Consider the following 12,070-nt stretch of genomic DNA (forward strand, 5'->3'; position numbering starts at 1 on the left):
ATGCATGAACTCCTCACAAACAAAATGGGCACGTGTGACAGATGCACCTCCTGCCAAGACGCAGGAGGGAGAAATGATGGTACAAGGTAGGATAGTCCAGTACCAAGATGATAAGGCTGGAATGGGAATACCTAGGTCAGAACGTGAAACAAGTCCCTGGTGCAGGACTGTTTGAGACATTCAAAATACCAAAGGAATGCAATAAATACATCCTTTGTTTTGCGCACTGTATAAAAGAATTGGAAATCACGGGAAATTTGTAGCAGCCTTTGGGATCCTGTGTGGTATTGTGCTGACTACCTTGTCATAGGTACAAATGCCTTAGCTCCCGGTCTGATGTACTTGTTAGGCCAAAAGGTGTTAGGGCTGTGCTTGTAGACAAACCTGGCCAAATCTTTGCCACCGAACCAAGCCTGTGGTCATTTAAGACGAGTTTACTGTTGGGATCTCCAGGCTGCAACTTTGCCAGCACTGCAGTTCCTAAGACTTCCAACACTACAGTACAGTACATCAAGTACAACACCTGATGAGGACAACAGCAATGACAAGACTGATAATCCCAGACAACAGCACTTTCAGAGGAAGGGCAAGAACCTTGTCTAATGTGCAAGAGGTAGGGATGCACCAATAAAGATTTTTTTTGGCTGATATTGATGACTGATTATTAACCAGCCATATCAGCCATTACCAATCAGATTGCTGACATGCAGCCCGGCAGGCTGGAAAGCAGTGCCTGGCCGGTAAGTCTACTGCGGGGGGAAGGGGTGTGGGGAGAGCAGATCAGGCCCCTGCAGTCAGGGAGGGAGCAGGGCTGGAGCACAGGCAGGGGCAGGCACTGTTCAGTCAGGGCAGAGCACAGGACAGAGCCATGGGCAGCTCCTACTGCTGCCCACACCCCCAGGGGAGGCATGGGGGGCATGTGCCCCCTGGATTTGTGTGCAGGGTGAGCTGCCCACTGTGGGCTGGGGCCACAATGGCCTCTTCCCAGTGGGGCTGGGCTAGGGATGTGCTTGGGGCGGGCAGCAGCAGTGCTGGAAGGAAGGGGGCAGTGGTGCCTACAGAGTGGGCTATAGCCACCCCAAAATTTACCACATTGACCCCCATAGTTCTCCTTCCCAGTGCCACTGCCATCCGCCCATCTCACCCCAAGTGCAGCTCTGCCCTCCCCCACTGGGAAGTGGCCAGCACAGGCCCTGGCCTCAGCCTGCAGCCAGCCCACCCTTGCCCCACACACAAATATAGGAGGGCACGCACCCCCATACCTCCCCTGGCGGTGCACGAGTCACCCTCCTATTCCCCCCCCCCCGCTCTGTCCCACACCCTGACCTGCCCCGGCCAGGCAGCACCTGCTCCAGCCCCACTCTGTCTCTTACTATCGGGGTCCCAATCTGTGCCCCCCACAACCCTTCCCTCCCCTACAACAGACTTACCAGCCAGATGCTGCTCTCCAAGCTGCTGGGGTGCGTTTCTGGCTGCACGTATGCTGCAGCTGCACACATTCATGCGGCATTTATTGGTGACATTATTGGCCACGTTGGCCAAAAAAAGCCGATTTCCTTTTATGAGAGTTGATACGATATGGACCACTATATCAGTGCACCTCTAGTAAGAGATATACAGAATACTGCTGCAGCACCCAAATAAAGTATCAATTTGTTATATCTTAGCATTTCTGCAAGTGCTAGAAATTATGTAAGCTAGATGTGTAAAAGATATGATGGGGTCATCCCACCCATAGAGCTTCTTCCTGACAGAAGAATCCACCTCTAGATCCAGCTCATGAGCTTGCCTGCCCCAGCTCCCAGGGCTGTTGTGCTGGCAAGGCCCACACCCAGGGGTCAATGCCACATCCCAGTATTATTTACGACCCAATTCTTCATTTTCAACCACTGTTCATACACAAATAAGGAGCAGTGAGGCAAAGGGTGGTTCCAGAGGATGGAGCTGGACTGTTCTCACTGGTGGCAGATGACAAAACAAGGAGCAACGGTCTCAAGTTGCAGCAAGGGAAGTTTAGGTTAGACATTAGGAAACACTTGCTCACTAGGAGGGTAGTAAAGCACTGGACCAGGTTACCCAGAGATGTGGTGGAATCTCCATCCTTGGAGATTTTTAAGACCCAACTACACAAAGCCTTGGCTGGAATTACCTAGTTGGGGCTGGCCCTGCTTTGAGCAAGGGGTTGGGCTAGATGACCTCCTGAGGTCCCTGCCAACCCTAATTTTCTATGATTCTATGACAGACGGCATTAGCTCCTGGGTGTGCTGGCCACACCAACACAGAGTGGCTCTAGCAGGAACATCAAGAAGCACTGCAGTCCGGATACAGCCCACCAGCTTATTTGAGCTCGACACCCTTAATCTAAGTCAAATTGTTAAAGCCTAATTTTCTTTTAGTCACCTAACTGATATTAACCAAAAGGGTGAATATTTCTATGATTTTTTTTGTCCTCTAAGCAAAGACCATTTTGTCCTCTTAGCAGCCACACTAAAAATCTCACTCTTTTAGACATGATCAGCAAATGCCCCTTGGTTGCATCTAATATAAGATGAGTCAGTTAAAACAGCTTCCTGAAAACTTCCAGCCCCCTCCATTCTAGGGAAATAATTTTTAACCTTTAAAGCTCTGGTTCCTAAATTGTCTCAGTTAATGGCAGAAGCACTTTTTCTGGGGGAAAAAAAGCAAAAAATGATGCATTTCAAAGCTATACATACCGTTCCTGACAACTAAGGACCTGGAAGCACATCAACAATGAAGTCTTGGGAGCCATTAAAACTGGGTCATAGCTTCAGGAGTCAGATTGCAAGACCTGGCAGTTCACCGCATAATTAAGATTGCCGTTGTGTATTTTAGGGTTTGTGAAGAGAATCATTCAGTAGGGCATTTTGCTAAAGCCCAGAATGTCTAAAGAACCAAGTTTTACCTGCAAACAGACCCAAACGGTCCCAACTGATCTGGGGAGAAACTTCTCCCACTGCCTAAATGCTCAGGTTCAGAGGCTTAGAACACGGCTTCAGCTTGTGTAACTGGAACATTTTATGTCAAATGAACTACACCACTATCTACCAGCTGATAAATTCTCCCTCCAAACAGGTTAGCCCATTTTCATTTGGCAAACAGATTTTCATCCAATCCATAACAGAACTTTAAGCGTCTGCGACTTAAGCCACTAAACATCCTACTTGTTTTTCCCACTCCTTCCTAAGAGCACCAGAATCCACCTCAAAGCTGCTCTTGAAACAGAACTAGACTAAACACAGCTTAGTACAATTTAACCTTTGCAAGTAAAGGCATTACATTATACGGATAATAAAAAAATAATAAAGGTCTTACTGTTGAGTTATACTGGTACAATGGTGCTTACTCCAGCATGATTCAGGAATAATACACTACATCACTGTGCCTACACTGGCATAGGGAGGGTATGCTAGTTTAGCTTGGTTTCATTATGGGGCCTTAACTTATTTTGATCTCTCAAAACATTTAAATAAAAAGTATGCTAAACCCAAGAGACTTTAGCTAAAACTGTATTGCAGACTGCATGTTGGGTGTGAGGGTGGGGAAGAGAAAAACATTTAAGTTTTTGAGGTCAAGTTTTATAAACAAGGCACAACATGTAATGTACTGTATTAAGGGATTAATCCTACGGGATCAAAGGGGCTATACAACTGGGCACTAGATGCCAGGTAAATCAGAGGCATTGTGAATGCCAGACTCCAAGAGACACAATCATGCCTCCCATCAGGATTACATTAGTTACCTTTCCAAGGCAGCAGTTTAACCCAAAGCACAAGGAAAAAAAAAAAACAAAAAACAAAACTAGTAGCAACTGCTTATTTACTAGGTAACTTTTTGCTTATGATTTAGGTTCACATGCTAGAAACATGTACTAACATATGGAAATGTATGCTATAGGAGTATATGCTATAATTAATCTAACATTAAAGTTCTACCCAACTGTAAATCTAAGTGTTTTGATGGTTACATCAACCAACAAGATTGCAGCTTTCTTTAGATAAAATTAATTGAAGTACAAATGGAAATGTTGATTAAAGAGGTGTTCAGAAGTGCTCTCAGTAATTTAAATCAATCCACCCTGAAAAGGTTCAATGATATTGGAAATATTTTTGTCCACGATAATCTCTATCCAGTTATAAAAGTGAAACTGTACATTAAAAGAGGCTTACTTTAGTAAAGCTAGGAAGGCTGCAGGCTCCACATCAGGCAGCTCAATCTCTGTAGAAGTCGTGGCCATTCCACCATTAAACATTGCATCGAAGACTGCACTGCCTACAGCCAACACAAACCTAACATGGGAGGAAAAAACAAAACAAAACAAAACAAAAAAACCTTACGTTAAACTACATTCAGCTTCCCAAAAAGTCCCCATTTCTGCCCCCCAGAACCATCTCAAGGGAACGTCCTTGTTGTATAGTATGCTCAGAAGGAACCCATCAAATCCCTGTTTCTCTTTACTGCGAAGACCGCCAAAAGTTGCCATTTGGAAGTTCTTCTCCTTTCAGCCCAGTATACAATCACGAGTCAGAAATCAAGAAATCACGAAGGCTCTTGTCAAGCCAAATGCTGAATAACTTATGCGCAAACACATGTATTTACTTTTTTGCGATATTTGCATAAGGTTTTTCATTTAAAAGGTCTCAGGTACATAAGAGTCTCGTGATCTGCTCCATAAGCTAGTTCACTGCATTGTGCCCATTTTACAGACTGAGACAATGGGATACAAAATTTATCTAAGCCCAGTCCCTGCACTGAACTGAACCAGATGGGAACAGAAGACAGGTATCCAGGCTCCTGTACTCGAATACCAAATAGTTCCCAAAAACCTGCTGGTATGTGAAGAAGTTTTCCGCCCTGTCTCTACTTCCCCGCCAGCAATGTGCCATCAAAAGTACTTTAGCTACAGCAGAACTAAAACTCAAACATGCAGCTTTCATCAATAGTGGTCTGAGTATCCAGCTCCAAGTGCTGAAGTACTTTCATCTCCCCAGTGTTGTACACAAACCTCCCAAAGTGTTCAGAAATGGGGACCACTGGCTAAGCACCATGAAGGTCTAAGAGAAAAAAAAAATCCTTTGCATGACTCTCTTAGAAGCATTTCAGTCTCATTTTCTACTTCTGGCCACAGTTAGACACTAAGCCTGGAAGATGAGTACAATTTAAACTTAAAGATACAAAGGGCGATAGTGGGCACATCTAACGCTGGTATACATTGCCATAAGTTGATATGGGAATTGAAAAGAAAGTCATTCTCCGCCCTACAAAATCAGGTTATAGTGTTGCTCAAAATAATAAAAGTGCTATAGAAACTTCTTCAGAGTTCTCATGTAAAGAAAGCAACCACCCCTGTTGAAAAGCTCTGACAGAATCGTAGAAAAACAGGTCTGGAAGAAGCCTCAACGAGTCACCAGCCCATCCTCTTGCTCAAGGCAGGTCCAACCCCTTGCTGAACTGCACCACAAAGAATGTGCATCTCACTAGCAATAAAGCTTCCAACAGGTTTTCAAGCTCTCTAAATAAGCACTGAAACAGATTAACCACCCTCAGAGTTGGAAGCTCTTCTTAATATCTAACCTAATTCTCCTTTAATCAAATTTAAGCCCATTACTACTTCATCCAACATCCATGGACACAGTGCAATTGAAGTCACCCTTGTTATAGCAATCCATTTTGTATCTGAAGATCATTATCAAAGTCTCCCTCAGTCTTCTCTAAACTAAATAACTGCAAGTCTTCCAACCTTTTCTTAGTTACTACATATATTTAAAAATAAGAAGGTGATTTGGTTCATTGGTAAACACGTATCTATCAAAGCTATTGTGCTGTAAACATTACCATATCAATTTAGACAAGCTTGCATCCAGCAAAAAAGGAGGCTTCTATAGATAGCTTAATTACCTTGAAAATTCAAGCAGAGAAAACCCTTAAAGATCAGCTTTCAACCAAAAAGCTTGGTGGCAATCCACAGGCACTGTTGTGACGACTGGTCCCTTTATGATCAATTCAGGAACTGATTCTAGGTGAATCTCTCACGTATCTGAACTTGAAGCATGTCTAGAAAGGAGAAGCCGTCAGCCCAAACTACACAAGGGACCAGAAGTTTCAAGAGCTACAGGAGTTTCTTGTATGGCAGGAGGCAAAAGATGGGCAAGATGGGCATCTTATGCCATCACTGAAGAAGTCTTATTTTTCCATTCAGTAGCTTCTAGAAGATTTGCCTAACAGCAATACGAAGAATGCTTCTTTCAGCAAATTCAGCTAAAGTCTTATCTGAAGAGATTTCTATTCAAGTCTGCAAAACATTCTTTTTTTAAATCAAGGCAGGTAAGATCATGTCTCAGATAGCCAAGGACACAATCATTAAAGATTCCTCCTTTTAAAGGCAGGCGGAAGACTGATTTGGTTGCTCCACTGTTTTTCCAACTATTACCCACCATTCTAATCACTCCAAAAGCCTACAGAGCAGTATACAAGGAAAACTACATCAAAGAAAGTTTTTTTGATTAGGTACTTCTAGAATAGACAAGAACAAAATCAAGGAACTTTTCTGTGATGCCATAAATGCTAAATTAAATAAAATCCCTTATTTACATAAAGGAGGTAATTTCATGGGATAGGCGAGTTACAAATAAATGCCTTGTTTGTTAGTAAAAATAATACAGATCTGCACTGGAATGGTCCAAGTTAACAGCCCGAGATGTGTGTACCCCCTCTACTGGTATGGAAATAAGCAACTGGCAAAGGATAAGAGTTTTAAACCTAACTTTTCACAATTTCTGCTTGCCTTTCACCCAGTGGACTAGTTTAAAGTGCCAAGACTGATGGTAACCCACCGGATTGTATACTACAAGCACCCCAAAGCATTACTTAAAAAACTTTTGAAAAATCATGGTAATTTGAAGGGATGTCAACAACCTAAGCATTATACTTCACACTCATCTATTTTTACCAGTAAAATTGAAGATGACTATAGAGATACCTAGGAAAAGCAAGAGATTGCTCTAATGCATATATTCATTTACAGTTTTCCCTGCACAGTCAAATTTCCCTGTTGGAACGGGTCTTTTCCCAATGGCTGCCTGACAGATTTTTGAAAATGAGAAAGGAGGAATAAACCAGATTTACAGAGGAACTCAAGGACAAGGGCAGCACTAAGACTATTTTTAACTCTATTTTTAAGAGAGTTGTTTGAGTTGATGTTCCTTGAACATCAAGTAGACAAAGCATGAGATAAGTTAACTGCAGAGAATAAGATTGCTTGGGTAGGAAGATGTGCTGGATGATCCAGCGGGTCTTTCTTACTTCTAAATTCAATGAAATAATGTGTTCACATAAGGGAAAAATATCCCTAAGTCCTTATCTGTCAGGATCATGACATCCCTCTAGCACAGTGAAGTCATGGGGTTATTTTTACACAATGCATTGCATACAAAGATGGTAGCCAAAACAGAGTGAGCTAATGTAGGAATTCAGTAACTAAGCAACAGAAGCAGTAAGAAGGCATTTAGGAAGTGAATGATAACAGCCAAGACTTTTCAGTAGTAAAATATGAAGAGAAACAGAAGTTGGGAGACAAGAGTCGGATTTTTAAGAATGCAGCACATCAACCGGTCTGAATTGAGGGTTACATTCATTTTCACCAGAACCCAAATTAACTTATTAATTTCCACAAAGCTTCTGTAATACTTTAAGCTCCTCTACAACTGTACAAACTAGTCTTTTTCCCTTGTACTCAACGGTTATCTCTTGTTGCCTTTTGTCCTGCACAGTAAACACAACGGGCCTTGATTCCCAACAAACTGAAGCATCACAAATGACAAAAACCCTTTGAGAACTAGGAATATTACATCACTTCACACTATTCCCCTGCCTCATTCATTCTACTGTACAAAGTGATGCAGATTTAAACTTGCACTATCTTCCTCTGTCACTCAGATTTTTACAAAGACTACCCGCAACAAAGCAATATAGCTGTATGTTTGCCAAAAGCTGCCTTTACAATCTAGATGAAGCTTTACTTTTAGCAACCATTTTCGATCAGAGTTTTGTTTCTAAGCCTACAACAGAAACTCCTCAAGTATGAATCACTGGCAAATTCTTAACTGTACCAGGCAGGCAGCTGGCAGCTTTGTACTCCCAGAAGTGCCATGAAGACAAAACTAGAAACATATCACAGCGACTTCACTGAAACCTCCCAATTTACCCAGCAAAATGCTTGTTTCAGAAAAACAATACACAGAGATTCAGTGTCCCTGCTGGCACCAGCTTTGAGGATGTTTTGTACTGGGGATGAGATTCTCAACCAGAGTGATCTAGTATACTGGGGTGCCTTGAGATCCTTCCAAGGGTGCTGCAGGGTACCAGCACTGTTAGATTTGCAACAGGATTCACAAGATAAATCCAGACATTTTAAACAGGAATTCACAGCTTCAAAAACTAAGAGCTGGCACTTTCCAAGGGATGCCTCAAGTCCACAAAAGTTGAGAATCACTGCATTAGGGTACTGCCCTAACGTATTAACTTTTCAAACGTGGCTTTGTTTATAGATTAATAGATTCAAGGGTCTTTTCTTCTGCAATCTCAAACTGTTAAATATTCAGTACATCTTTAACACCCCGGTAGAGGGTTTTTTAAAAAAAACAAACAAACAAAAACCAACAAACAACTAGCCCAGCTGTGAGGCTCTGTTCCAAACAAATCAATCAACCATAAAACAAATTAATTCAATTTGAATGCTGAATGCCATCTACTAGTCAGGCTGCTGCAGAAACAAAGTATTCCTTAAAAGAACTTTTTTTCTGAAACCCGCTCAGTGCTTCATGAATTACTAAAATATCCCAGAATGCAGTTATCAGAGAACCAGAAGTCTGAATACAATCTACAAAATGTACACACATTGCGTCATAGTATAATGCATTCTGGTATGCTCTCCATGAACCAGAAAGCATCGTGTGGATTTCAAAAACAAGAAAATGGTTTAAAAAAGTTACTTACAACCTACTCCTGGCTGAGTGCCCCTCCCCACTTGCCACTGCCTGGTTAGCAGTGCATTCAGAACTGCAGAACAGGAATGTGATCAACTCAAATATCACCAGTGTTTTCAAGCTCATTTGTAAGGGCACTTAACTCTGCAATACAAAAGTCCTCCTATTTTCCTAATACCATAGAAGTAGTTTGGTTAAAATGGGAAACTAGAAGCCAATGTACTTGACAAAAAAGTTTTTAGTCAAGATAATTACATGCATATTTTAGATAAAGGAATATGATAAAATGTTCCAAGTGAGAATGCCTTGGTAAATCACCACTTAAAACTTTTTATCTTAAAAATTCACTGGATCCCTGGCTGCTATGGTCACTGTCATGTAAGGGGTACAGCCAGTCATATAAGGGGCACTGATATTCACAGGTCATTTGAAAGAAACTTATCAGATGTCCCCCAAAACAGCAGATGGCAAATGATGTCCAACAATGCACCCCTATATTTAAAAGGAGTTGCCACAAGAATCAGCATGGTATCAAATTAACCAAATGGAGTATTATTGAAAAAAAGGCAATTTCACACTCTTCAGGGACATGCAGTTTGGGAACTACAATTTCTTAAGGCTGAACAGAGTAAGTATCACTACAGTAGCTGTCTAAACTGTTTCATATCCAGTTGAAAATATTATTTCTTTCCTAGGTTCAGACTGTCTAGTTGTACATCCCACGCTGCCTTAGCTAGTTTTTAGAAATAGCTCAAGCTCCACGTCAGAGAAAAATCATTGCTATTTCCTTTCTTTAAAACGAAAAAAAAAGGAAAATAGAGACCAACTTAAATATTTTACATGTTAGCCAACACTCAGTTTTCATTGCTCACAGAAGATACAGGTTAACACATTAATGCTAGAAGAAAATATGTACGTATGTACATATGTGCATATAAAAATAAAATCTGCTTCAAAGTATAATCCACCAACTATTTAATTTGCTGTATTTCTGTAGGCTGATCAAAACAAGATGGCTCTCTCGTCAACAATATTTTTTCTTTTCCTTTTCCTCAAAGGTAGAAAACTGCAACAGTTAGACCCATTCTACAGCTCAAGTGCAACCAGAGTGCCATACTGCTGTCTAAGGTCAAGTATTTAACAAGTCCCCAACATCTCCGAGAGCGTTTAAACCAGAAGCATTAACTCTGAAACAAATTTACATTGCTGTTAAAATGTGGCCTTATCTCGTTTTGCACATTAGACCTAAGCAGTCCTTGCTCAAACCTGTTGAAGCTTGATTTACACTTCACAGTGAGACTGCCATGGTCTTAATGTAGTGCTTGTGAAGCTATGGTAAATGATAAACATCTACAGCAGTGGTTTTCAACCTGTGGTCCGTGGACCCTTGAGGGTCTGTGGACTATGTCTAAGGGGTCTGCGGAAGATGACTGTGATCAATCAAAAGTCTGTGAATACCCACACGTACAATTCAAAGGGGCCCACACCTCCACTCAGAAATTCCAAAGGGGTCCACAAACGAAAAAAGATTGAAAACCACTGGTCTTGAACAGCAGTTCTCAACCTTTTTACATGACAGGCATCCCTTGGAACATACTGACTCTTAATTTTCATTTGTGCTTTGACTACAGAAGAATAGAGCGATTATTCTGCAAGGAACACCGAAACACCACAACAGGTCAGCATATTTTTGAACACTCTGGATTCCCATTTGAAATCCCTGCCTTTATCTTGAAAAACATGTCTGCACACCTAACAGGGCTAACACTGCACGGCAACCCGCTGCACTCTCAAAAGGATCTCAAGGCACCCCTGGATGCCATATCACCCCAGCTGAGAATCACTCAGAGAGAGGAACGAGAAAACAGAACAAGGGAAAGGGAAATGTTAATTGGTACGTGGGAACTAGAGGGAGGAAGAAAATAAGTCTACAATCTTTCTCCTTCAGTTGCTGTAGAGGTGACCTCACATCTGCGGGGACCAAATACTACTTGCTTTTCATTTTCAATTCTCCATCACTTGGAAATGCAGGGGTACACACCAGTATTAAAAACTTAAGAGCCCTGTGAGCCAAAAGAGTTTAAGGGGCACCATGTTAGCATTTCAGCTCTGCTAGAGCACCAGCGTGTTGCCACCGCATCTCAGAGATTTTCATACCACAGGAGGCTAAACCTCCATCTTCGAAGTTCTGCACATGTGGCCAGGTCTCCAGGAAGACAATGCATCTCCTACCCACAGGTACAACCTGGGAGGCGTAACCTGACAGCTAAGCCAGAGGCATGAAAACAGGGAAAACAAAAGCAAAAAGTGAGCAGAAGAGTGCCAGGGCAGCAAACCAGGGGACCCACTCCAGCCTGCGAGGCCTCGCCCTGCAGCATGCCCCACTTCCCCTTCACCCCGCAGCATGTCGGCAGTCCGCACAAGGCAGAAAAAGCAGCACGAGCGAGCGATGATGCTTCAGCGCAAGGAGCCCCCAACTCCCCACCTCCTGCCCCGCCTTCAGCACAGGGCTCTCCCCCTGCCCCCCCATCCTCTCTCAACATGGGGCTCCCTCCTCACAACATGGGGCTCTGCCCCCGCTCCCCCTCACTGACATGGGGCTCTGCCCCTGCGCACCCCGTTCTCTCTCAGCACAGGGCTCTGCCCCCCACATGGGGCTGTGGCCCCTGCTCCCCCCCTCCGACATGGGGCTCTCTCCCTGGCCCCACAAACATGGCCCCCCTGCCCTCTCAGCAGGAGGCTCCCTCCCCACATGGGGCTCTGCCCCCTGCTCCCCCCCTCTAACAGGGGGCCTCCCCCTGGCCGCTCCCTACTCAGGGTGTCCCTCCCCCCCTCAGCACAGGGCTGTGCATCCTCCCCAGTACGGGGCCCTGCCCCCCACCCCGGGGGTCCCGGCTGGGCGGGCGGGAGGGCGCGCACCTGTGGGCCGGGATGCGCTGCGAGCCGCGGCCCTTGCCCACCAGGAAGTGCACGTCGCTGAGCACCTCGTTGTTGAAGAGGAAGGCGAAGCGCTCCTGCACCGTGGGCTTGGTGGCCTGCCAGTTGTACACGGGCTCCCGCTGCAGCGC

The 12,070-nt window shown here is 43.7% G+C and overlaps 1 protein-coding gene across 1 annotated transcript in view; it reads right to left on the bottom strand.

Moving 5' to 3' along the window:
• The window catches only part of BTBD2 (BTB domain containing 2), a 31,644-nt gene extending 19,580 nt beyond the window's left edge, over positions 1–12,064 (bottom strand). The window contains exons 1-2 of the mRNA XM_019557039.1: positions 11,922–12,064; positions 4,188–4,307 (exon numbers count right to left, since the gene is read on the bottom strand). Of these exons, the coding sequence (XP_019412584.1) occupies positions 4,188–4,270 (83 nt within the window). The 5' untranslated portion in view covers positions 4,271–4,307; positions 11,922–12,064. The remainder of the gene's footprint in view (positions 1–4,187; positions 4,308–11,921) is intronic.
• Positions 12,065–12,070: the final 6 nt, after the last annotated feature.

The sequence above is a fragment of the Crocodylus porosus genome, unplaced genomic scaffold (assembly GCF_001723895.1).
Source record: "Crocodylus porosus isolate Cpor-Errol unplaced genomic scaffold, CroPor_comp1, whole genome shotgun sequence".
Taxonomy (NCBI): domain Eukaryota; kingdom Metazoa; phylum Chordata; order Crocodylia; family Crocodylidae; genus Crocodylus; species Crocodylus porosus.